The sequence below is a fragment of the Pan troglodytes genome, chromosome 12, assembly GCF_028858775.2.
Source record: "Pan troglodytes isolate AG18354 chromosome 12, NHGRI_mPanTro3-v2.0_pri, whole genome shotgun sequence".
Taxonomy (NCBI): Eukaryota; Metazoa; Chordata; class Mammalia; order Primates; family Hominidae; genus Pan; species Pan troglodytes.
The window spans coordinates 48,833,172-48,860,509 of NC_072410.2; the positions used below are offsets into that span (position 1 = coordinate 48,833,172).

Consider the following 27,338-nt stretch of genomic DNA (forward strand, 5'->3'; position numbering starts at 1 on the left):
CCTGTGTTTCTACCCCCATCCCAAGAGTCATCTAGCCTCATTCTTACTTCTATTCAAGGAAAAGAAAACAAGATGACATAGTAGAAGGAGCACTAGCTTTGCAGTCAGATACTTGAATTTTAATCTGGAATCTGTGTGATCTTCGCAAGTCCTTGACTTCTCTGAGCCTCAATTTCCTCATCTGTAATATGGGTATAATGATAGCACCTACCTTACAGCATTATTGCATGGATTAAAAGTAATGTGTGAAAAGTCCTTAGCACTGTGTATGAGACATAGCCCAGGAAAAAAGAGCCCCACACAGAGAAGTAAGGCTTGTAGGTTTTAATGTTTCATGACTGGTAACAGAGTAGTCTCGAGGGGATCCTTGGAGAACCTGTTCTGACTTTAGAAGCACTTCCTGTGGACAATGGAGGGCCCTGCCTCATCATACTCAGGCTTGCTGATCCACATCTGCTGGAAGGTGGAGAGAGAGGCCAGGATAGAGCCCCCGATCCAGACTGAGTACTTCCGCTCTGGGGGAGCAATAATCTGCAAAGAACAAATATGGTGAATCATGATCAGTCCCCAAGGGAATAAGCAAGGTATCCAAAAATCTACTTATCCCAGAAAAGGGGAGCCCCATGGTCAGAAAAGAACAGGAGAAACATTGTGATAGATTAGATTATTGCTCAAAACCTTCACTTCCCCCCTCTTCCCTTATTCCCTCCATGGGAAGAGTGCACTGCTCCCTGTAAGGCTGGGCATTGTGTTTGCTTTGACCAATGGGATATTAGCAGACATAACACAAACAGGGGCTTGAAATATGCTTGTGTACTTGGGCATGTTCTCTTGCTCTGCCATGTGCATTAGAAAAGCTGCCCCTGGGGAGCAGCTAGCCCTTCAGCCTGGGCCCATTAATGAGAAATATGGACTTGACCTGAGCTGGCTGGACCTGCAGTTAATTCAGAGCCACTTACTTAGCCAAGCCTGACCTTGATCAGCTAACTTCCAGGTGATGCGCAGATGCACGAGTAATAAATGCTCATTGTTAGGTGCCCCTGAGATTCCATAGTTGTTTGTTACTTGGCAATAGCTGACTGATACAAATCTCTATAAGGGGAACCTTGTTCTGTTCTTGCCTGGAGTTTGGAAGCATGGGCAGGTTGGGCTGGGCTTCCTCCATGCCTGAGTATAAACCAGTCTACCCAAACCCTGTTTTGAGCTATCTGTCATCAGCCAATTATATCTCAGAAGTCCTCAAATTTATATCTACATTGTTCATGCTTTCCACTAGGAATCCTGGGCTTAGCTTTTAGAAATTGATTGTCAGGTCAAACAACTTTGAACTCTACTTCAAAGGGGATCCAGAAGGACTATGATTCTTCAACTAGTTTTCTAGTTTTGGAAGGGTCTAAGAATTCAGTGCTAGAGCAAACCAGATAATAAATTGATTTTTTTGTTGTTACCGTAGAATCTCTTTACATATTCCCTAAATCACAGAGATCATGGAATTGTAGAATAAGAAGGATCTTTAGAAGTTATTTTATTATCCAGGCAGACAAAAGTCACACAAATGCTCCTTGAACAGATTATTTCAAGGACTGGGAATGCACAGCCACTAGCAAGGTAACAAATTTTATTGTTGGACACTTCTCATGAGAAAACTCTGGCTTCTCTTAGGTTGGTGATCCTAAATATAAGCCCTACCCCCACCCCAAATCTGTTCTTCCGTGTCCTTGAGACTTGCCTCATCTCCCCCAGTTCCCCTATAACAAATCCTGCTGTCCAATTTGGATAGGTGCTCATATAAGCACACACCTGCCTGGACACATTTGCTCCTTCTACTTCCTCTGCTTAGAGTGTCCTTTCCCTTCCGCTTTTATTTAGATTGTCCTGGTATTGATAATGTTTACTAATTAGATCCTAAACTCCATGAAGGCTGGCACATACTGTTAAAGTCAGAGCTGTGGCTCATGAATCGGGAAATGCATCAGATCACTGGTGGTTGTTTATCAGTGTAGGTGATGGGGGAGCAATTCAGACTTGTTGGACCAGAATCTGGGAGTGAGGCTAGGCGTGGTATACTGACACACAGTCCTGGTAAAAAGCCCCTGCCCCAGGCCTGGCACAGCTCTCCACAGGACAGGCCTCAGTAATGCACCATTCCTGTGGCTCTGGGTGAGAAGAACCCACAGGTTCTCACCAGTTTCCTGCTGGTCTGCTCCATTTCTCTGTGATGAACACCATCTGTTAGGCAGGGGGAAGGCCCGGGGCAGCCTTCCTTCATGAAGGTTCTTAGAATATTGACTGAGAACACATTTCCTTACATCAGGCCTACTCCCCAGAGACCAGCTTTATTGTGAGACTTTGTAACTTTCAACCAATGTGATATTTCTATTCCCAACTCTTTCTCTAAAGCTGTTAGCAGCAAAGTTCCTAGAAGGAGCTAAAAATGTCTGTGTGACTGCTTGGAGACCAGAGGCAGAAGAGAAGCTCCCATCCTGCAGATGCCCAGGAGGCGAGAGGCCCTGTTGGGAGGCAGTATGGGGAAGGGCATGGCCAAGATGGGACAGTAGATCAGAGATGTGCAGGAATCAAGGAATGTCCCTGTTGAGTTTGAAGCAGAGCTGGCCCTATGACCAAACATCCACTCTTTGGAACTTTTACCCTCCTCCGGAGCAATAAAGTTTAAAGATACCATAGTGTGACCTCCTTCTTTTCTTTCCTTCTATTTCCCATCTCCTGATTTCCTTCTTAACCCTCTCAATATTCTATTTATTTATTTATTTATTTATTTATTTTTAGAGACAGGATCTATCTGAATTTATATTTAGAGACAGGCTGGAGTGTAGTGGCACAGTTAGAGCTCATTGTGGCCTTCAACTCCTGGGCTCAAGTGATCCTCCCACCTTGGGTTTCCAAAATGCTGGGATTACAGGTATGAGCCATTACACCTGGATAATATTCTCATCATCCCAAATTCTTTCAGCCTCTTCTCATGTGACATTCCTGGGATTATGTTTGAGATCCATGCTAAGTGGGTCTTCAGCCCATCAATGCCCAAGGAACATAATTCTGTAGGATAAAATTGGCTCCAGTCCAGGATGATATTGAACCCAGGAGACCAGCAAGTTATCAGGTCTGGCAGCCTGCCTCCGAGGAACTCCCAGGTAGGCAAGACTTTATACAAAGAACAGGATGGAGACAACTGAGGCAAGACCCACCTTGATCTTCATGGTGCTGGGGGCCAGGGCTGTGATCTCCTTCTGCATCCTGTCAGCAATGCCAGGGTACATGGTGGTGCCCCCAGAGAGGACATTGTTGGCATATAAGTCCTTACGGATGTCAATGTCACACTTCATGATGGAATTGTAGGTTGTCTCATGAATTCCAGCGGACTCCATGCCTAGTGGAGATTACAGTGTCTGGTCAACAGGCATCACTTCATAAATATGCACACCTCCAGCTCCTCAAATGACCCTTCTTCGATTGTTGCAACTACCCTAGTTCAGAACCTTAATATCTCCCAAAAGGATTATAAGATCAGACCCCCTTCCTTGTCATGGCCTTTCCTTTATTGTCCCCAGTTCTGATTGATCTTTTTTTTTTTTTTCTGAGATGGAGTCTTACTCTGTCACCAGGCTGGAGTGCAGTGGTGCGATCTCAGCTCACTGCAACCTCTGATCCCTGGTTCAAGTGATTCTCATGTCTCAGCCTCCCGAGTAGCTGGGATTACAGGCACGTGCCACCACGCCCAGCTAAATTTTGTATTTTTAGTAGAGATGGGGTTTCACCATGTTGACCAGGATGGTCTCCATCTCCTGACCTTGTGATCCACTCATCTCGGCCTCCCAAAGTGCTGGGATTACAGGTGTGAGGCATTACACCCGGCCTGATCTTTTACACTGTTGCCTGAAGCATATTTCTAAAGGAACACTTTTGTTATATCATCTTTCTTTTTTCATAACTTTTTGAGATATAATTCAGTCATTTTCAGTATATCCACAGAAGCAAACATCACCAAAATCTAATTTTAGAACATTTTTAATACCTTCAAAAGAGACCCCCATACCTAATAGCGGTCACTCCCCATTTTCCCCTCCATCCCTGCCCCAGCCCTAGGTAACAGTGAATCCACTTTCTGTCTTTAGAAGTTTGCCTATTCTGGATGTTTCCTGTCAATGGAATCATACACCATATGGTCTTCTGTGTGTGGCTCCTTTCACTTAGTATAATGTTTTCAAGGTCACAGCATGGATCAATACTTCATTCCCTTTTATTGCCAAATAAGATTCCATTGTATGGATATACTCGTCATGTCATCTGACAGTCCCCCATTGCCTGCAGGTTGACATCCAGCTACTGTAGCCTGGCATCACAGTCTTCTGGGGCAAAAGGTCCTGCCACGCCAAACTAGCTCTTGCCATCTGCCTGGTCTACTTACCTCTACTCTTTTTTTTTTTTTTTTTTTTTTGAGACAAAATCTCACCCTGTTGCCCAGGCTGGAGTGCAGTGACACAATCACAGCTCACTGCAGCCTTGATCTCTGCGGCTCAAGTGATTCTCCCACCTCAGCCTCCTGAGTAGCTGGGACCATGGGCATGCACCACCATGCCCTGCTAAACTTTGTATTTTTCATAGAGATGGGGTTTCGCTATGTTGCCCAGGCTGGTCTCAAACTCACAGGCTCAAGTGATCTGCCTGCCTCAGACTCCCAAAGTGCTGGGATAACAGGTGTGAGTTACCGCACCCAGCTGCCCCCAGTCTTTTTTTTTTGTGAGACGGAGTCTCACTCTGTCACCCAGGCTGGAGTGCAGTGGTGAGATCTCGGCTCACTGCAACCTCTGCGCCCACCCGCGGTTCAAGCGATTCTCCTGCCTCAGCCTCTCGAGTATCTGGGATTACAGGCACCTGGCTAATTTTTGTATTTTTAGTAGAGATGGGGTTTCACTATCTTGGCTAGGCTGGTCTTGAACTCCTGACCTCGTGATCCATCCGCCTTGGCCTCCCAAAGTGCTGGGATTACAGGCGTGAGCCACCGCGCCTGGCCAAGCCTCTGGTCTTTTATCCATGCAATATGATTCCACACTGTAGATAGAAGAATCTTGCTAAACTGCAACCTGACCTTGCTACATTGCTGCCTACAAACTTTCTGTGTTTTAACCTTATTCTTAAGTTTCATGTTATATTTCCTGTTCTGCTTTTCCTGTATCTTGATTTCCTTTCCCTTTTATTTAAAATGAGATTTTCCCTATTTTTTTTTTAAAATACATTTTTGGCCCTTCCTAGGAAAATGTGAGGTATGTGTATGTAATTAACAAAGTGGCCATGACTCCTGGTGTTTCTCTCTCCATACCTCACCCACTCCTCCACCCTCCCCTCCTGAAATTGGCAGGGACTGTGGGCAGCACCTCACCAATAAAGGAAGGCTGGAAGAGGGTCTCAGGGCAGCGGAAGCGCTCATTGCCAATGGTGATAACCTGCCCATCTGGCAGCTCATAGCTCTTCTCCAGGGAGGAAGAGGAAGCTGCTGTGGCCATCTCATTCTCAAAATCCAGGGCCACATAGCACAGCTTCTCCTTGATGTCTCGCACAATTTCTCTCTCAGCTGGAAGGAGCAGAAATGACAGAAGGTGAATACTGAGCTCTGTTAGTTTGGTTGTCCCATTTTGATCTCCACGAAAACCTCCTTCTCACATCTACTTTATTCTTTTTTTTTTTTTTTTTTTTTTTTTTGAGACAGAGTCTCACTCTGTCACCCAGACTGAAGTGCAGTGGTGCTATCTTGGCTCACTGCAACCTCTACCTCCTGAGTTCAAGCAATTCTCCTGCCTCAGCCTCCCAAGTAGCTGGGATTACAGGCGTGCACCACTAAGCTCGGCTAATTTTTGTATTTTCAGTAGAGACAGGATTTCACCATGTTGGCCAGGCTGGTCTAGAACTCCTGACCTCAAGTGATCTGCCTGCTGGCCTCCCAAAGTACTGGGATTACAGGCGTGAGCCACCACGCCTGGCCTCACATCTACTTTAGGTTCAGTCATAGGATGATGATAGACTTGCCGCGAAGAGGGTCAAGCGTCACTCCATTCAATCTTAATTCTTCCACTCCTCTTTCTAAAGAGGGAGTCTCAAGTCTTGATTCCCAAGCAGGACTTTGCATGAGATTTCTGACAAAGCCTTAGGCCTTCCTGGGGGCTTTGCAGGACATATTTCTGGTCTAGACTCAGATGTTTGATCTTACAGAATCTAGAGAGGCTCCCACCTAAAAAATGCCGATTGCCCAGGTGGGCCACATGACACCTTCCCCTTAGAAATTCGGGCCTCACTTATTCAATTTGTCCTCAAACCAAAGGTGCCCCTAGGTAATGAAATGCATCAGCAGATCTTCACTACCATTCAGCCTTGTGGAAACTAGCCCTAGTCCTGGTGTGGACGTGGACAGAGGCAGCTGGTCTCTGGGGAAGGAGGGACTGCTTCCATGACTATCTGGTCTTATCCAGAGGCCTAGCCCCAGCTTAAGGCCTCTCAGTCTATCTCAGGAGAGTTTAAAGACACAGAGTCACAGAATTCTCATTGGTCCTGAGAACTTCTTGTCCTAAACCAGATTGGTTCTGAGCTCCAGTCAGAATCAGGAAAGGGACTGGATACCTGTGGTCACAAAGGAATAGCCTCTCTCTGTGAGGATCTTCATGAGGTAGTCCGTGAGGTCACGGCCAGCCAGGTCCAGGCGCATGATGGCATGGGGCAGGGCATAGCCTTCATAGATGGGGACATTGTGGGTGACGCCATCACCTGAATCCAGGACGATGCCTGTGGACAGAGAGGATCAGGCTTATAAAAATCTTATTCTTGCCTTTCATCAGTCTCTTTCTAGGACTGTTACCAATGAGCTCTGACTACCATATTTTCCTTTACCAGTTAAGAATATTCACCCATCACAAGAATCATCAATCATATTTTTTATTTTTTATGTATGTCACTTTTTTTCCCCCATTGAGACTGTAGGCCTCTGGAGGGCAAGTAAAATGTGTCCTTTTTTTGTATTCCCTGAAACACATTACTGGTAATGCATACTTGTCAATTTGCATTAAGTCTACATTGCATATTCTTTTTTTTTTTTTTTTTTTTTTGGAGACAGAGTTTTGCCCTTGTTGCCCAGGCTGGAGTGCAATGGCACGATCTCGGCTCACTGAAACCTCTGTCTCCTACGTTCAAGTGATTCTCCTGCCTCAGCCTCCTGAGTAGCTGGGATTACAGGTGCCTGCCACCACGCCCAGCTAATTTTTTGTGTTTTTAGTAGATGTGGGGTTTCACTATGTTGGCCAGGCTGGTCTTGAACTCCTGACCTCAGGCAATCCACCTGCCTCGGCCTCCCAAAGTGCTGGGATTACAGGCATGTGCCACTACGTCCAGCCTCATATTTCTTCATCTAACAGCCATATCATAACTGATGAGAAAACATTACAATATCACCACTATTTTTTAATATTGTCCAGGATGTTCTAGCCAATTGCAGTGAAACAGAAAATAGAAATAGGAGGTGTGACTACCAAAGGGAAACAAAATTGTCATTATTTGCAGATAATGTGGTTTTATACAGAAGACCCAACAGAATCAATTAAGAAACCATTAGACCTAGTTAGATGGTTTAGTAAGGGCCAGATGCAAAATAAATGTCCAGAAACCAGTAACTTACTCTTGTGTAAGGATCTGAATCATGGCATATTTTATAATAAAAATGAGAGGCAACCTAAAGCTCCAGCAATAGAGAAATGGTAAAATAAATAAATAATGAAACCATCATACAATGACTACCACGTGGCTATTAAACATGATGTTTGCAACGAAGTGCAAGGTTGGGCACGGTGGCTCATGCCTGTAATCCCAGCACTTTGGGAGGCCGAGGGGAGCAGATCACTTGAGGTCAGGAGTTCAAGACCAGCCTGACCAACATGGTGAAACCCCATCGCTACTAAAAATACAAAAATTAGCCGGGTGCAGAGGCAGGTGCATGTAATTCCAGCTATTCGGGAGACTGAGGCAGGAGAATCACTTGAACCCAGGATGTGGAGGTTGTGGTGTGCTGAGATCACATCATTGCATTCCAGTCTTGGCAACAGAGTGAAACTGCATCTCAAAATGAAAACAAAAACAAAAACCAAAGTGCAAAGCACAGGATACGACACTGTATATGCCATGCATTTCTCCATCATTGTCCTTATCACATGCAGTGAAATTATCTTTTACTTTTGTCTATCTCCCACTAAACTGTTAGCTCCATAATGACAAAGTCTGTCTTATTTGTCAGTGTGTGCCCATGTCCTGGTACCATGTTTGGCACATTGTAGGGAGTAATGGAAAATATATGATGGATGAATGAATGGATAAATCAGTGAATAAATGATTAATGAATGTTTAAACAAATGTTTATGGAAGCTGTCAAGTTCCTATTAAAGGCCATTTTATTTTGAGATTTCCTCTGTTACCCTGAGCACACTTCTATACCAAGGCCATATATAGTCATGTCCACATAATGACATTTTGGTCAACTTCAGACCACATACACAATGGTGGTGCCATAATATTATAAGGAAGCTGAAAAATTCTTATTGCCTAGTGACATCATAGCTGACATCACGTCATAGGGCAACGCTTTATTCACGTGTTTGTGGTGATGCTGGTGTAAACAAACCTACTGTGCTGCCAGCTGTATAAAAGTACAGCACATACATTATGTACAACATACTTGAAAATGATAATAAACGACTATTGTACTAGTACTGGCTTATGTATTTCTTATACTGTCTTTTATTTTTTTATTTTTTTTTTGAGACTGGGTCTCACTCTGTCACCCAGGCTGGAGTGCAGTGGTGAGATCTCACCTCACTGCAGCCTCTGCCTCCTGGGCTCCAGCAATTCTCCAGCTTCAGCCTACCGAGTAGCTGGGACTACAGCCGTGAGCTACCAATGCCCGGCTAACTTTTTGTATTTTTTGTAGAGATAGGTTGTAGCCATGTTGCCCAGGCTGGTCTTGAACTCCTGAGCTTAAAGAGGTCCACCCACCTCGGCCTCCCAAAGTGCTGGGATTACAGGCATAAGCCACTGCACCCAGCCTCTTATACTATGTTTTTAATCATTATTTTAAAGTGTATTCCTTCTACTTATTAAATAAAAAGTTGACTGTAAAACAGCCTTAGGCAGGTCCTTCCGGAGATATTCCAGAAGGAGGTATTGTTATCATACGAGATGACAGCTCCATGCATGTTATTAACCCTGAAGACCTTCCAGTGGGCCAAGATGTGGAGATGAAATACAGTGGTATTGATGATCCTGAACCTGTGTAGGCCGAGGCTAATGTGTATATTTTAGTTTTTATCAAAAAAGCTCTAAAAGTAAAAAATAAAATAAAATAAATTTAATAGAAAAAAGCTTGTAGAATAAAGGATATAAATAAAGAAAATATTTTTGGCTGGGGTCGATGATCACACCTGTAATCCCAGTACTTTGGGAGGCTGAGGTGGGCAGATCACTTGAGGTCAGGAGTTCGAGACCAGCCTGGCCAACATGAGATGGATCTGGAGAGGAGAATGGTCAGCCCTGGAAATTTCTGATTGACATTTAAAGGGTGTACTCCTTTTTTTTCTCTACTAAATAAAGAAAAGACAAAAATAAGCCAGGCATGGTGGCACGCTCCTGTAGTCCCAGCTACTTGGGAGTTTGAGGCATGAGAATCACTTGAATCTAGGAGGCGGAGGTTGCAGTGAGCTGAGATCGCACTACTGCACTCCAGCCTGGGTGACAGAGTGAGACTTCATCTCAAAAAAAAAAAAAAAAAAAAATCATGGGAGGCGGAGGCAGGAGAATCATTTGAACCTGGGAGACAGAGGTTGCAATGAGCCGAGATCACGCTACTGCACTCCAGCCTGGTGACAGAGCAAGGCTCCGTCTCAAAAAAAAAAAAAAAAAAAGTCGAAAAAAGATGTTTTTCTATTACTGTCACTACAAAAAAAGTAAAAATGGCTTTAAAAATTAAAAAGTTTATAAGGTAAAAAACATTACAGTAAGCTAAGGTTAATTTATTATTGAAGAAAGAATAATATATATATATATATATATACATATTTTTTGAGACGGAGTCTCGCTCTGTCACACAGGCTGGAGGGCAGTGGCGTGATCTTGGCTCACTGCAACCTCTGCCTCCCAGGTTCAAGTGACTCTTCTGCCTCAGCCTCCCAAGTAGCTGGGATTACAGGTGCCTGACACCACATCCAACTAATTTTTGTATTTTTAGTAGAGACGGGGTTTCACCATGTTGGCCAGGCTGGTCTGGAACTCCTGACCTCAGGTGATCCGCTCACCTCAGCCTCACAAAGTGCTGGGATTTCAGGTGTGAGCCACTGTGCCTGGCCAAGAATAATATTTTTATAAATGTAGTACAGCTGATGTGTACAGTGTTTATAGTCTACAGTAGTACACAGTAACATTTTAGGTCTTCACATTTTCTCACTACTCACTCACTAACCCACCCAGAGCAACTTCTAGTCTTGCAAGCTCCATTCATGTAAGTGCCCTACACAGGTGTACCATTTTTTATCTTTGATATTATATTTTCACTGTAACTTTTCTATGTTTCAATATGTTTAACTATACAAATACCTAACCATTCTGTTACAGTTCCCTACAGTATTAATTATAGTTAAATGCTATACTGTCTGTAGCCTGGAAGCAATAGGCCACGCCATACAGCCTGGGCATGTAGTAGGCTACAGCACCTAGGTTTGTGCAAGTACACTCTCTGATGTTCCCACAGTGACAAAGTCACCTAATGACACACATTTCTCGGAATGTATCCCTGTCATTAAGCAATGTGTAACTGCACTTACATTTCCACCACCACAGGTTCTACTCTTTCTGCTTCATGAAGCAGAAACATTCCAGTATTGTTGGAATGTGTGTATGTGTAGAAGCTCCTGGAATTATTACGGTGAGGGAAACAGTTCTTGCTGGATGTTTTTTCCAACTATACCAGCTAGGCTCACATCTGGCATTCCACATGGGCATTCTCACCTATTATCCCTAAGAAAGATTTTGCCTGGACTTCAGCTGTCCATTTGATTCTTCTGAGCAGGAGCCTCTGCCAGACCCCAGCTTTTCCCTACCTCCCCTGAAGTCAGAAAAGGAATGGATTACAGGATTACTCACCTGTCGTGCGGCCAGAGGCATAGAGGGAGAGCACAGCTTGAATGGCGACGTACATGGCAGGGACATTGAAGGTTTCAAACATGATCTTAAAGGACAATGAAGAATAAAAGATTATTTGGCAAAAATCACAGCACTTCTTGGCCTGTAGAATGGTTTGTAATCTCATTAAGGGCAGGAACTATGCCAGTTTGATAGTTCATTATTCCACACCCACTCCCCCAGGGCCTGGCATGGACCACAGACATAGCAGGTCCTCAGAGAGTTCTGTTGCACTGATGTTTGAAGGGGAGAAAGTATCTGGCCAAGCATCCATGTTGCATTCTTATGCCAGTGTTTAAGTCTTCCTGGCTTCTTACCTGGGTCATCTTCTCCCTGTTGGCCTTGGGATTTAGGGGAGCCTCTGTGAGCAGGGTGGGGTGCTCTTCAGGTGCTACTCGCAGCTCATTGTAGAAGGAGTGGTGCCAGATCTAGTGGAGACAAAAGCCATATGAGCCTGGCAGACTCCCAGTGGCTGGAAAATTCTCATTGACATTCCCATGCTGGGAGAGTGTGGCACCATGTTACGCAGGATGGGATGGATCTGGAGAGGAGAATGGTCAGCCCTGGAAATTTCTGATTGACATTTAAAGGGTATACTCCTTCTCAACAGGGCCCCAGGTAGGACTCAGACCTGGAACCAGTATTTTCTATGTGTTCATTATTTCCATTTGACCTTCCCTCCTCTTCACTCTCCTACAGTCTCTCCCCTGCCTTTGTGCACTGAGTGATGCAAGGCACATTGTATCACTCAAGTGTTCATTGCTTTCTGGCTTCTGGCTATATTTGGCTGATAGAAGATTCCTGCAAGAGGCTGGAAAGTAGGAGGGCAAAAGAAGTCAGGGTCTATCTCCTGACAATGGCGTGGCCCTCCATGAGCACAGTTCCTGTTGGGCAGACCCTCTTTCAGAGCTCAAGCTCTCACTAAGCTCCAATGAGACTGCCCTCGTCACCTGACCCCTTCATGTTTAGGGGTGTGAGAGCTCCCTCTGTTGCTGGCTCTTGGGTGCCTCGACATCCCTTTGTAGTTGCCTTAACCCTATGCACATTTCTGTAGGACATTCATTTAACCAGTTGTAAAACCCCAGCTGAGTATACACTGTCAAACAATTTCAAAACCCCAGCTGAGTGTACACTATCTCCTGCTGAGAATCTGACAGAGGCACTTGGGCTCAATTTTCACTGGCTATTATTGGCCAGGCTGGTGCTTTAAAGCAGGGTTTCTCAATCGCAGCTCTATGACATTTTAGGTTGGATAATTCTTTGTTGTGGAGGGCCGACCAGTATCCCTGGTCTCCACCCACTGGATGCTAGCAGCAGTTTTCCAGTTGTGACAATAAAAAATGTCTGCAGACATTGCCGAATGTCCTTTGGGAAGCAAAATCATCCTGGTTAAGAACCACCGCTTAGCCTGGGCAACACACTATGGGCCTGTCTCTACAAAAAGATAAAAAATTAGCCAGGCATGGTAGCGCCTGCCTGTAGTCTCAGCTACTCAGGAGGCTGAGGCAGGAGGATCGCTTGAGCCCGGGAGGTCAAGGCTGCAGTGAGCTGTGATCATGGCACTGCACTCCAGCCTGGGCAACAGAGCGAAACCCTGTCTCAAAAATAAAAAAGAACCACTGTTTTAGAGGAAGTTAATTTCTTCCTGTGTCCAGTTCCTTCTTCAGTGATCAAGTACAACCAAAAAGGAGTCTTTCAGAGAGATTGGGCAAAGCGTAGCAGGGACATGGGGCTTTGGTTTCCTCAGAGGTGAGGCACAGGGTCATTTGATGCCATTGGACCCATGTATTTATGGACCGCCAGGTTTGTGCCAAGACGGTGGTAAGTGTGATGAGGGCAGATATGAATCAGACATGGCACCCAATTCTCAGTTGCAAAGTCCAGAGGGGAGAGAGACGTTTAAAAAAGACCAAAACAAACAAAAAGAAAAACACAAGCCACATTTTAAGTGAAAGAAGGGGTAGGAGTAATTCATTATCTGAGGGATTTAAATGGGCCTTGAGGGCAAAAGAAGGTCTCCAGAGGCTGCTGCAAAAGGCATCCGAGGCAGAGGGAATGGCACAGGCAGAGGCCCTGGACCGTGAGCATTGCACAGGAGCCTGAAGGACAGCAACTGGTCTTAAGGAGGGGACCCCATGCTACTTAAAATGTGCTTCCTCAAGGCCCTGTCTCAGAGTCACCTGGGATCATCTGACCCACTGAACCAGAATCCTTGGGTGTTGGGCTCAAGCATCTGCACTTGATTTTAGTTTATTTTTTGGAGTTTTTATACCTTAAAAGTTAAAGATGTTGATAATTTTTAAAGTTAGAAAAATATTTTTAAGGTCGAGTGTGGTGACTCATGCCTGTAATCCCAGCACTTTGGGGAGCTGAGACAGGCAGATTGCTTGAGCCCAGGGGTTGGAGACCAGCCTGGGTAACAAAGTGAGACCCTGTCTCTACAAAAAATTTAAAAATCAACTGGATGTGGTGTGCACCTCTGTTCCCAGCTACACCGGAGACAGAGGCAAGAGGATTCCTTGAGCCTAGGAGGCCAAGACCGCAGTGAGTTATGACTGCACCACTGCACTCCGGCCTGGGCGACAGAGGAAGATCCTAGCTCAAAATTTTTATTTATTTATTTATTTATTTATTTATTTATTATTATTATTTTTTATTTTGAGATGGAGTCTCGCTCTGTCGCCCAGGCTGGAGTACAGTGGCGCAATCTCAGCTCACTGCAAGCTCCGCCTCCCGGGTTCACGGCATTCTCCTGCGTCAGCCTCCCGAGTAGCTGGGACTATGGGTGCCCACCACCACACCCGGCTAATTTTTTGTATTTTTAGTAGAGATGGGGTTTCACCGTGTTAGCCAGGATGGTCTCAATCTCCTGACCTCGTGATCCACCCGCCTCGGCTTCCCAAAGTGCTGGGATTACAGGCGTGAGCCACCGCGCCCGGCCAAAAATTTTTTTAATGGAATAAAAATCTCCCCTATGTCCATCACCTAACAACAAACAGTTAACATTTTGGCATTTTTCTTTTTCCTAATCTTTTGTCTTTATGTATTTTTAAATTTATTACTATCATTATTTATTTCATATTCTTTTATTTATTATATTATTATACTATGTTCAAATTTGTTTTTATAACAAATTATTTTACTTTTCATAATAAATATTTATTTTTGATAAACTAAAACTTTTGAAAATGCTTATATAACATTTTATCATATACTATCATATATTTAATCACATTACTATTCATGGTGTCTTTGATTTTTGGTTATAAATAATCCTATGATAGTTATCTTTGTGCATATTGCAATTTATTTTTTGTATTCAGGATATTTTCCAAAGAAGAAGATTCTAAAAGTGGAATTACTGGGCTAAAGAACATGGCAATTGGAAGACTTTCTGATTTCTGTTATTAACAAATAGACTAAACCACTCTTTACTTCAGAATAAAAAAGTGGCTGTTTTACCCCATTCTTACCTGAATCCAGTGCTCTCACTCTTAAAATATGAAATAATTTGATAGGTAAAAATCATACCTAGTTATTTTACTTCAATTTTTTTGTTTCAAATGAGTTTAAATTTTTTCACATTTGCAGCTTTTCATAATTTCTGTTCAGCTAATTAACTGTTTGTTTTTTATTTGTCTGGGGGACACTTCATATTTTTAATTGTCAATTTGCATTAACTGTTCATATTAATCCCTCATTGCCCTTTTGTTTTGCAATTTGTTATTTGGCTTTTAAATTTGGTTATTTTTGAGATATTAAAAGTTACGATTTTTTAAGAAGTCAAATTTGTCATTCTTTTTCTCTATGACCACTCTTACCAGAAATTTGATTAAATGCTCACATTAACTGTATTATATTTTTGGTAATTTAAATGTTTACATTTAACTTTTATATTTAATTGACATGTGTTTGGTGAAATGGTATGAGCTTAGGGCTATAAACCAAGATTCTCTAGCTCCAAAAATAACTAATCAGTTGTCCCAGAAATAATTTATTGACTAGTCCTTTCCTCCTTTCTGATGCTGGAAGTTTCATTTATTATATATTTCCTCTTTACCTTTTTGCTAGTATCAAATTGTTGTAACTTTATAATTTATATTGTATTTTATTACATTATGTCTTCCTTCATAATTAAAAAAATTTATTTTGTTCTCATAATTGTTGCTTATTTATTTCTGCAAACATACTTTAGAATTATGTCACATAATTTTTATTGGAATGCAATGAGCCTATAAATTAATTTGAGGACATTTGACACTTTTACCCAATTTGGTTTTTCTTTTAAGGCACACAAGATTATATATATATATATATATATATATATATATATATATATACACACACACACACACACACACACACACGATGATTTATAGATATATAATGAAATGATTATATATATAATGAAATGATTTTATATTTATACATATATACATTTTTAAAAATATATATATAGGGTCTCCTTCTGTTGCCCAGGCTGGAGTGCAGTGATGCGATCTTGGCTCACTGAAACCTCCACCTCCCAAGTTTAAGTGATTCACCTGCCTCAGCCTCTGGAGTAGCTGGGACGACAGGTGCTAACCACCACATCCAGCTAATTATTGTTTAGTAGAGACAGGATTTCACCATGTTGGTTGGCCAGGCTGGCCTCAAGTGATCCACCTGCCTCAGCCTCCCAAAGTGCTGGGATTACAGGTATGAGCCACTGTGCCCGGCCTTAAGGCACATAATTTATTTTTAAGGGTTTCTTTAAAGAGTTCACACGTTGTCACTACTGTGAATAAAATAGTTTGTCTATTATTTGTCTATTATGTTTTCTTCCTTCCTTCCTTTCTTTTTTTTTTTTTTGAGACATGGTCTCACTCTATCACCCAGGCTGGAGTGCAGTGGCGTGAATACAGCTCACTGCAGCCTCCACCACCTGGGCTCAAGTGATTCTCATGCCTCAGCCTCCTGAATAGCTGAGACCACAGTCATGTGTTACCATGCCCAGTGAATTTTCACATTTTTATTTCATAGAGATAGGGTCTCACCATGTTGCCCAGGCTGGCCTCAAGCTATCCTCCTGCCTTGGCTTCCCAAAGTGTTGGGATTACAGGCATGAGCCACTGGCCTCTATTATGTGGGGTTTTTTTTTGTTTTTTTTTTTTTGAGACGGAGTCTCACTCTGTCGCCCACGGTGGAGTGCAGTGGCACAATCTCGGCTCACTGCAACCTCTGCCTCCCGGGTTCAAGCGATTCTCCTGCCTCAGCCTCCCGAGTAGCTGGGATTACAGGCACCCGCCACCATGTCCAGCTAATTTTTGTATTTTTAGTAGAGATGGGGTTTCATCATGTTGGCCAGGTTGGTCTCAAACTCCTGATTTTGTGATCCACCCGCCTCGGTCTCCCAAAGTGCTGGGATTACAGGCGTAAGCCACCGCGCCTGGCCTATTATGTTTTTAAATTAGATACTGTTACATATATATGAATCATATGTGTCACTTATTGAGCACATAAGTATGTTCCATGCCTTGGGATTATACTAAGCATTTAGCTAATTCAATCTCCAAAGCAACCTAATGCACAAAGTGTTTTTTATCTTCACTTTACAAATGGGAAAACTAAGACTTATAGGGTGGGATTTGCACCTGGATTTCCTGCCATTGCCTCTAATGTCTGTGCTCTTATCCACTCCACTGTATAATGTGAAATCTATTGCATTTTATGTGCAGTACTTATCTCACATTGAGTGACTCAGTCTAGGATTTAGAGAAAAGTATAAGTGAATTACAGACTTCAAGTCAACATTCCTCATTTCCAGTTGCAGTCTGCTCAATAAGCCCCCTATCACATTTCCAAAGACAGGCGTTGCAGAAACAAGAACACTCAGCCAACTGTCACCAGAGTTAATCACAAGAATATTAGAAAGGCTCTATTAACATTTTGCACACATAATTTTGTTTACCATGAGCTCCACCATTTAAAAATCCCGCTCCCCCCACAATAGTTTCTTAAACAAAAATGCTTCTAGAAACCCTGAGAGAGTTCTACTTAAAAACTTTCACTGGAGACTCATCATCATAGTCTAGCATCAGTCCACCTATGTGAAGTCTTGACAGGGAAGGTAAGAATGAGAGAGATGGCTGTTTGCCTCTCTTGAGCCAGCACCAGCATTTTAAAGAAGGGGTGAGCACTGGCCTGAGTAAATATTGCAGGAAAAGATGATCGTGGGGATCAGGCAGGGAAAGGTCCTCCAATGCCAAGACGGGGAGTTAGGAACCCCCTGTTGGTTAATGAAGAGCTACTGAAGATTTCTGAGGAGGTGAGTGACATGAGCTGACCTGTGTTTAGAAAGATCAGTTTTGCAGCAGTGTAGAGAATTAATTCGGTGAATGAGGGCAAGAGACCAAGAAATCAGCCAGGAAGCCATTGCAATAGTCCAGGGAGAGATGTTGGCAGCCTAGGTTGGAGAAATGGTCGTGGGGCTGAAAAGAAAGGAAAGACAGAAGTGAGAAGCATTTTAGAGGGAGAATTGACAGAGCACAGTGGCCTATGAATACGAGGGTCATGACGATGGGTGATCATTAAAGCAGGCTCATTAAGGGGAAGTCTACAGATACCTTCTCCATGTCATCCCAGTTGGTGATGATGCCGTGTTCAATGGGGTATTTGAGAGTTAGGATCCCTCGCTTGCTCTGAGCCTCATCCCCCACATAGCTGTCTTTCTGGCCCATTCCCACCATCACACCCTGCAATGCAAAGAGAAGAAAAGAGAAATGAATTGGCTGAGGGCTCCACACAGAGGGATTCAGGCACTGGAAGGTCTCTGAAGAAGGATAAGGATGGGAAAAACAGCCTTTCTTCCCCCGGAAACAGGATAGCAGGAGACAGGATGGAGCAGATGCCAGTGAGTATGAAGGTGTCAGGAAGAGAAGGTGGAGGATTTCTTGTGTGGTGGCCTTTCTTCTTTCTCTTCAGACAATGATGTTTTCTGAGATAAAACAAGCCCCTCCCATACACTTCTTCCCCTTATCCTACTACACACAGACACACACACACACACACACACGACTTGTATGTATCCTCCTCAAGTCCCCTGTGCCTGCTTAGATCTCCAAATCTTTGCTATTCTCTCCACCTGCTGAAATCCTTCTTATTCTCAGATATTACTTTTTCTGTGACACCTTTCCCTTCCTGTGAAATATTTTACCTCTATTACAGCCCATGATCTCCGGTTAGTTATGTGTATTTCTTCACAAAGTGTAAATTTCTTAAAGGCAAGAGGCTTGTTCAATCCCATATAAATTAATTTTTCCAAACCTGGCAACCCCCCAAATGTAAGCCAGACATAATAGTGTCATTGTGTGCCTGATGTATATTGGTTTTGGCCCTGGATATTTCTATTTAAAGGGTCCTGCTCTATCAGTTAATCGGAAAAGAACTCCCTACACCTGGCGTGCACGCACGCATGCGCATGCACAGACACACACAGACACACACACACACACACACTTCCTTCCCCTAACCCCCAGCTCAGCAGGGTCTCCACAGTGCAGCGCTTACTCCTAGTGGCTCAAAGCCTGGTGGTATCCAGATGAGCACGCACCTGGTGGCGAGGGCGGCCCACGATGGAGGGGAAGACAGCCCGGGGGGCATCATCTCCTGCGAAGCCTGCCTTGCACAGGCCAGAGCCATTGTCACACACGAGCGCGGTGGTCTCCTCTTCACACATGGTGTGTGTGGCCGAGTGAGCTGGGGACTGGAGCACCTTGGGATTTGGGGGAGAAGAGAACTAGTCAGCCACTTGTCAAATCAGTTTGGAGACAGTTTCTTGGCTTTGGGGTCTGACCCTACCTGCAACCAGGGCACACTTCCAGGAGGGACAGGCATGGGCTTGGCCTCCCACTCACTGGCAGTTGAGCCTCCTCCCTCTGCCCTGAATTGTGAATTGTGTCCCCCCAAAAATTCATGTTGAAGTCCTAATCCCCAGTACACAGAAGGTGACTGTATTTGGAGATAGGGTCTTTAAAGAGGTAATTAAGTTAAAATGAGATTAATGCAATATGGCTGTCATCCAGTATGACTACTCCAGTACAATGGGTGTCTTTATAAGAAGAGGAAATTAGGATCCAGATGCATGCAGAGGGTAGGCCACAGGAGGATGCAGTGAGAAGGTGGCCATATACAAGCCAAAGAAAGAAGCTAAAAGTTCTGGAAGGACACCTAGCAAACTGATTATCATGATTACCTCTGGGAGTGTGGAAAGGAACTGGGAGAAGAAGTGCTGGGTTATATCTATAATATTTTAATTTTTTTACAAGGAGGCTGCATTTGCATATAGTTTATATAATTAAAAATCAATAGCATAACATATCACTAGGAAAAAATAGGCAGTGGTTATAGGTGAAATGCACACTCCTAAGGGTAGAAGCACCTTGATGAGGAAGGGGCACTCTGGGAGGAGAGAGGAAAAGAAGGGACTCCATGATGGGACTCACCGTTTGTTGCCTCGACAGATGGGGACAACAGAGGATTCCCTACCCCATGCTGAGATCCGAATTGGGATGGATGCAAAATAATGAAGAAATTAACTTTCCCAACATCTGCTGCACGCATTCTTTCTTTCTCTTTTTCTGCCTTCCTTCCTTCCTGTATCTTTTTCTTTTTCTTTCTTTCTTTTAAGTTACAAACAGCATCTGACAAATTCCTGGCATTTGGTGATGAAGGAGAAGCAACAGAGCCTCGGAAGACAGTCAGAGATTGCCTCCTACCCTGGGAGGACCCAGTGGGGCGGGGCAGAAGTGGGGAAGGCCCCAGCTGAGGGGCTGGGCAGGCAGACTTCCAAAAGCCCAGAGAAAAGAGAGGTGCCAGGCACATAAAGAGAAGGCCGGCTGAAGTTTTATCCGGGATGTGCGATTGCAGGTGCCTATGGCATGGAGCGGGGAGAGGGGAACTTCTAAAACCTGTGACCCTTGGCCCCAGATGGCCTCATGCAGAAGCTGGACAGAGAAGACCATACTGAAGCAGAGAGGAGACAGCACCACAGGCCTGAGAACGCGAGGTCTGAAGGCTAGGTAGACGCTGAGCAGAGGCTTGTAAACATTTTCAAGACTAAAAGGAAGCCCTTCCCAGATATGTTCAAAGCAAGGCTCATACTAGGGGAGAGGCCTGCTGTGACTTCTTAAATCCAGCTTTGCCTCTGTCTCTGCTGATCCTTATGTCTCCCATAGCCCCAGTGATGAGTCCTCACTCTCTAAACCAGCCCACAAGGTCCAGAATAGGATATCCCTCTTGATAAAGCCATATACTAAGCAATAATACAATTTGGTATATTTGCAGCTGCCTCAGTCAATGTCAATGAGGAGGCAGCAATATGTCCCAGGGCTCTACTCTTGACCCTTTCTCATGTGACATTTTTATAAACGAATTGAATGAAAATATAAAGCACAGGTTGATAAAGTTTTCAGATAAAACAGCTGGGAGAGAGTAATATTAAATACACTGGGTGAAAGAATAAAAATCCAAGAAGATCTCAAAAGGCACAGAAAATGAGCTGAATCAAAAGATATATATATATATATTTTGAGATGGGGTCTTGTTCTGTCACCCAAGCTGCAGTACAGTGGCAAGAACACAGTTCACTGCAGACTCGACCTCCCGGGCCCAAGCGATCCTCTCACCTCAGCATCCCAAGTAGCTGGGATCACAGGCATGCCCTATGGCTGGCTGATATAAAATTTTTTTCCTGTAGAAACAGAGTCTCCCTCTGTTGCCCAGGCTGGTCTGAACTCCTGGGTTCAAGTGATTCTCCTGCCTCAGCCTCCCAAAGTGCTGAGATTACAAGTGACCCACCACACACAGCCAAGGTTAAATTTAATGAAATGAATATGAATTCCTATATTGTGGGTTTCGATCACCAAACTGTGAAAGTTCTTGTGGCCGGGCGCGGTGGCTCACGCCTGTAATCCCAGCACTTTGGGAGGCCAAGGTGGGCGGATCACAACATCAGGAGATCAAGACCATCCTGGCTAACATGGTGAAACCCCGTCTCTACTAAAAATACAAAAAAAAAAAAAAATTAGCCAGGCGTGGTGGCGGGTGCCTGTAGTCCCAGCTACTCGGGAGGCTGAGGCAGGAGAATGGCGTGAACCCGGGAGGCGGAGCTTGCAGTGAGCCAAGATCGAGCCACTGCACTCCAGCCTGGGCAACAGAGCAAGACTCCATCTCAAAAAAAAAAAAGAAAGAAAGAAAAGAAAAAAGAAAGCTCTGTTTAGCATCTGTGAGCAGGACTTGGTGTCTTGTTGACCGTCAGCAGTGTGCTATGGCCAGGATAAAAGCTACCTTTGCCCTTAGCTGGGGTACTGTGTGTGGTTCTTGGGGCCACCCTTGCTGGCAAAGGTATGGAGAATTGGCTTCACATTCACTGCTTGTGAGTGTTAAATTGTACTACTTTTCTGAAAGGGAATTTGAAAATACTTATTAAAAGCCTTAAAGATGTACACACCTTTTGACTCCCCAAAAGCACTTCTACGAATCTATCTTTGTGAAACAGTCATGAGTGAATGAAAAGATTTGGCCTGTTTTCACACCTTTGTTTAAAATGATCAAAATTAGGAACAATCTCAATATCAAAAAAAGTTACTGAATAGTAAATAAGTTGGCTTGTAAACTAATTGCTGGAAGCCTCCATACAGTGGAGAAACTAAAATATTTAATACAATAGAAAAGGTGCAAGTTGCTTTGGTAGGTGAAACAGCAGTATGTTCCAAATCTCAGAGAAGGTAAAGAACTTAGCCAGAGATCTCTTCACCGAGAAGAGGCTGGGAAAGGCAGGCCTGGCACCCACCGAGGACACTTCCCAAGCCTGAGATGTGCCTTCGTCACTACTTTGGGGAACTGTCATAACTTCTCCATGTTTAGTGTTTTTGCTTCAGCCTGTCTCTCCAGAGCTGTTGGCAGCAAGCACCCTAAAACAAAAGGGTCTGTGTTCTTTTCTCTCTATGAAATGGAGTCCCTCCTGTGCCAGGGCCACACCTAGATTTACTTTTTACAGCCCCAGCACCTAAGTGGGTGTTTAACACATAGGCGGTGCTATGGTTTGAATGTTTGTCCCCCTCAAAACTCATGTTGAAATTTAGTTACCAATTTTAACAGCAGGGTTCTGCCCTCTTGGATGGACTAATGTCCTTCTCAAGAATGGGTTTTTTTATAAAAGGGCGAACTTGGTCCCTTCTCGCTCTCTCTTGCCCTTCTGCCACGTAACGGTGCAGCAACAAGGTGCCACCTTGGAAGCAGACTCTGGGCTCTCACCAGACAGACACTGAATCTGCTGGTGCCTTGATCTTGGATGTCCCAGCCTCCAGAACTTTGAGAAATACATTTCCATTGTTTATAAATAACCCAGTCTCACATATTCTGTGGTAGCAACAAACACAGATTAAGACAGTAGGTGTTCAATAGATGTTGAATGACAATGTTGCTGTCTGAGTGGCCCCCCTCCCAGACCTGGTGTGCTCTGCCTCTGGGATACCCGAGTCCCCACAGTCCAGCCTCATGGTGGTTCAGTCACAAGGGCCTGACTTAGAATCACATGGGCAGTCTTCTCTCCAAGCTGGCCAGTGAACAGCAGTGCTGCCCTGTTCTAGCAGGTGGTCCACTTTGAGGGGAAAGCAACCTCCAAAGCGAGGAAGTAGCCAAAGAGGCAAAGCTGTGCTCCGAGACTGCCTCCCTCTAGGGTCCCCTCAGCATCCCTCTCTCCGGTGTGACTTACAGTTCAAGCCTGTCTGGGTTTTCAATGGGCCCTTTTGTCTCCCTCCCCAAACTCTCTCCGGTGTTTCCCACACACAGAAAGAGGGAGAGCCTGGAATTTCGTTTCCAAAGCACAGCAGCAGCTGAGACAAGCCACAAGGCGACTTGAAGCTGTCAACAATGCCGTTCTGCAGCCCTTCAGGTGGCTTGGAGTCTGCTATTTTGAAGGCAAAACTCAACAGAAGTGAGGGTGGGGAAGGCAGTGGGAGGGCTGGCGGAGTCGAGCCTCCAAAGGGCCCCGTGCTGCTCTGGGAAGAAGGGGTTCACCCTAGAGCCAGACTCGTGGACCGTCTCTGCCAGGAGAAATTCTAAACTTTCCTCAGCTGCTTTCTGGTAATTTGTGGCTAGACTCGAGCATGTCAGCTGAACCAGAGTCAAAGTCACTGTGGTTTCCTGGGGTCACAACCGCTTCATGCTTGGCAGGGAGCAGAGAGTTGTTCTGGTTCTTTCAGCACGAATGACATCTGGGCTTCATTGAAGCTCTCACTGACTCAGGAATGAAGCTTTTATTCCCCTTGCCCCAAAGGTGGCCAGAAACCAAAGACATAATGAATGCAAGTCATTTGCTCACTCACCCGTCTCCCTGGCCACCTCAAACCCAATGTGAGGGCAGAGCTGTTAAAATCCACCCTCCCCAGCACCTCAAAGGAGACAAGTTTGGCTCTGGAAATCCTCCCACTGCTCCTCCTTCCTTTACCCTCTTCTCCCTCCTGGTTCCCCTTTCCCACAGCCCAGTCCCTTCCTTCCCTGGGCCTTAGTTTCCTCCGCTAGAACATGGAAATGATAGTATCTATCTCACAAGATGACAGAACGGAAATGAAGGTGCCGTAGACATTGTAAATCAGGGTAGGCAAATTCCGGCCTGTTTCTGTATGGCCTATATCTCAGAATGGTTTTTCTTTTTTTTGAGATACTGGGCCTCACTCTGTCACCTAGGCATTGAGTCCAGTGGCACCATTAAGCTCACTGCAGGCTTGAACTCCTGAGCTCAAGGATCCTTTCTCCTCATCCTAGGAGCTGGGATGGCAGGCATGTGGCTGGCGTGGCCACTACATTCTGCTAATTTCAAAAAAAATTTTTTTTTGTTGAAACAGGGTCTTGCTATGTTGCCCAGGCTGGTCTCAAACTCCTGGCCTCCAGTTGTCCTACTGCCTTGGCATCCCAAAGTGTTGAGATTACAGGTGCAAGCACTGCACCCGGCCCTACATTTTCAAACGGTTGAGAAAAAAGCAAAAGAAGAAAAATATTTCATGACCTGTGGAAATTATATGACATTCAAATCTCAGAGTCTAATAAATAAAGTCTTACTGAAACACAGCCACATCCATTCACTTACATATTATCTATGGCTGCTTTTGTTACAATGGTAGAATTGAGTACTTGTGACAATGACCTTCAGGCTCCGAAAGCCTAAAATATTTACTATCTGGGCCTCATCAATCCCTGTCGTCAAGGGCTGTAAAGAATAATGATTCTTATTAATCTCTCTTACTCTTCTCCATCAAAACTTGCTCCCAGGATGAAGCCTGTCATATTGAAAGGAATTGAATGATCCATTTCACACATCAATGACTATTGAAAGTTGAATTTATGTCAGTTCTCAAAGACATTTTCATTTTGACAGAAAGTGTTAGGCCTAAACGGAGGGCCTCTGCGATGATGAGATTTCAAACAATAGTTGGGGACAGGTTTTTGGGTGAGGGCTTCAAGTGACATGTAAGCAGCTGCGTCTCTGCCTTTTATTATTTGCCTACACGTATATACAAACCATCAGAAACCCTGGCAGAGAGAAATTGTCTATGAAAAACACTGCCATGGTGGAAAATTCTAACAGCACCTCTAATTAACTTCAGGATATCTTCACTAGGTTCATATATATACATTAGTTCAATTAAAAACAACTCTGCTGAGTAATATTTTGGATCCTCCACAATCTGTCGTAGGTGCCTTATCTTCTGGCTCTTACCCGGCCTTCCATTCACTCCCCTGGCTCTGCTCCTGTCCAGACCCCTCTCTTGAGCTCTAGGCCTGCAGAGCCTGCTGTGCATCTCCCCCACCAAAACCCCCCTGGCACCCCAACTCCACACCTCCAGGACTGCTCTCCTCATCAGCAGCCTCTGCCCGGAGCTGCCCTCACAGACTCACACCACCCACCCTGAGCCCATGCCCAATGCCTGGTGCCGCCCTCTTCCCTCCCAACCTATCACCAGCCCTTCTTACTTCTACCTGCACGGCACCCATGCCACCAGCTCAGGACCACCGCATGCTACATTAGCGCTCTTGCCCTGTTCCAGTCCACTCTCCTCACAGCTGCCAAAGCAGCCCCTTCAACAGATACCCTCCAGATTAAAACCCTTCCATGGCTCCCCATAGCCTGATCCTTTAGAGTCTAAAGCCCTTGTAATCCAGCCCTGCGGACCCCTCTGAATTTAGTTTTACCTGATTCCTGCCTTGCCATCTAAATTCAGTGGAGTTGAGCCACTTGAGTCCCAAAGACCATGCTTCCTCTTTACCAGGAAGGACCAAGCTCGGTCCTTACTTCAGGACCAAGCTCAGTCCTTACTTCAGGACCAAGCTCAGGCACCTCTTCCTCCAGGAAGTCTTCCCCGATAACTCCTGGGTTGAGTGATGGGCTCCTCCTGGTTCTCATCTGTTTATCTGTCTCTTCCAGTAACTGCAGAAGCCTCTCCACTGTCCCTAAGGAGCAGAGACAGTGCCTGGCCCATAATAAGTGCTCAATAAATGTTGGCAGAATGAACAAGGGGAAAGAGGAAAGATATCTCGCCCCAAGGTCATGATGTCACATGGCCCATCCCCTTTTCTCAGGCCTGGCATGTAGGATCTTGCTGTTCATTGCAGTTTCTCCAGCACCCATCCATCTCTGCCACAGGAAGCTCTTCCTCTTTTCAGCCCAAGGGTTAGTATCAGAGTCCAAACCCACATTCAAGTAATCAAAGTGAGCACTTAGAGCCTCCCTGTACAAAGTGTGGTCCCAGACCAGCAGCTTCAGCGTCGCCTGGGAGCTTGTTAGGAATTCCAAGTATCAGGCCATATCTCGGCCTACTGGAATCAGAATCTGGGGTGGGGCATGGGGCAATCTGTGTTTTAACAAGCACTCCAGGTGATTCTTAAAGTTTGAGAACTCAGGGCCTGGCCCTGACAGCCTTGAGCTGAGTGCTGTATATACGCATTCTCTCGTTTAACCCTCACACCATCGCCAAGTAGATATTATTATTCTTGCCCCCATTTAACAGGTGAGGAAGCTGAGGTCGCTCAGTAACTTGGTTAGCCTGACAGTCTGCCTTCAAGGCCTGCACTGCCACACCCAGCCTGCCTCACCTGTGAAGGGATGCTAGTGAATTCTGATGCCAAACATAGAAGTGGCCCCTTCGTCTCATCTTCCTCTTAATTCTTTGTGCATGTGTTGTGTGTGTGTTGGGTGGGTTGGGGGGAGTAATGACATCTGCAAATGGGTCACAGTTGGGTGTGAGTCTTTTGGATGAGTGGCTGTACGTCTCTAGGCCTCAATGTCCTCATCAGAGGAGAATGAACTAGATGGGTCCCAAGTTCCTTCTACCCTGAAACCTCATGATGCCACAGGGCAAGTGGAATTTTCTCCATCCCCTAATGATCCTAGAGCCTTCAAGGACTGCAGAAACCCTCCATTCTCCTCAGCCAAGCACAGATCAGAGGACAGAGAGACCCACAGGGGACCTGAAGAAAATACCCTCCCATTCCCAGCACAGACATTTCATGGACTAAACAGCTCACAGACACCAGGACCACTGTTGGCTTTGACTCAAGTATTCTGAAAAGCTGCTTTTCTGCAAAGTATATGTTCCCCTAAAACAGCCTCCCAGACATTCTAACCCAAAACAAAGGACATCAGGGTGTGGATCTGCACTGGCCCTGGGGAGCAGGGCTAGTAGAGACTGCAGGCATTATATCCCACCAGTCCCCATTCTGAGGCAGGGAGCATGGTTCCAAGCTGCCCCTGCCCCAGGATGTCCCATGGCCAGAGACGCCTTTTCTCAGCAGGCTGCAGTATGCTTGCAGGTGCCGCTGCCCACCAAGGGCCCTGGTGTGTGATCTGGGCCAGCGTCACAGAAGCCAGGCCAATCTGGAGGCACCTCCCGCACCCAGGAGGCCAGGCAGCCCTGGAAAGGAAGAGGTGGCGAAAGCCGTACAGTACTCACCGAGGGTATGAGAGGTTCTTCTCCCAGTGACTGAGGGCTGGTGTGTCTTTGGCATGAATACCAGAGCAATATAAAACCCCAGAGGCGGATCTTCTTTAAACAAAGTCCCTAAAAAGGCCAGCTGAC

The 27,338-nt window shown here is 45.0% G+C and overlaps 1 protein-coding gene across 1 annotated transcript; it reads right to left on the reverse strand.

Moving 5' to 3' along the window:
- Positions 1-309: 309 nt before the first annotated feature.
- Positions 310-27,338, reverse strand: ACTG2 (actin gamma 2, smooth muscle). The gene is made up of 9 exons (XM_001152416.5): positions 27,213-27,338; positions 18,815-18,976; positions 17,829-17,957; positions 11,541-11,651; positions 11,185-11,269; positions 6,631-6,792; positions 5,399-5,590; positions 3,207-3,388; positions 310-531 (listed from the first exon to the last, which is right to left on the reverse strand). Exons 2-9 carry the CDS (start codon positions 18,938-18,940, stop codon positions 388-390), a joined length of 1,131 nt encoding a protein of 376 aa, XP_001152416.2. The 5' UTR covers positions 18,941-18,976; positions 27,213-27,338; the 3' UTR covers positions 310-387.

Coding starts and splice junctions, on each gene's coding strand:
- ACTG2 (XM_001152416.5), bottom strand. CDS start 18,940: ATGTGTGAAGAGGAGACCACCGCGCTCGTGTGTGACAATGGCTCTGGC. Junction 17,958..18,814: donor TGGGCCGCCCTCGCCACCAG/GTGCGTGCTCAT, acceptor TTTGCATTGCAG/GGTGTGATGGTGGGAATGGG. Junction 532..3,206: donor CCAGCACCATGAAGATCAAG/GTGGGTCTTGCC, acceptor TGTTCTTTGCAG/ATTATTGCTCCCCCAGAGCG.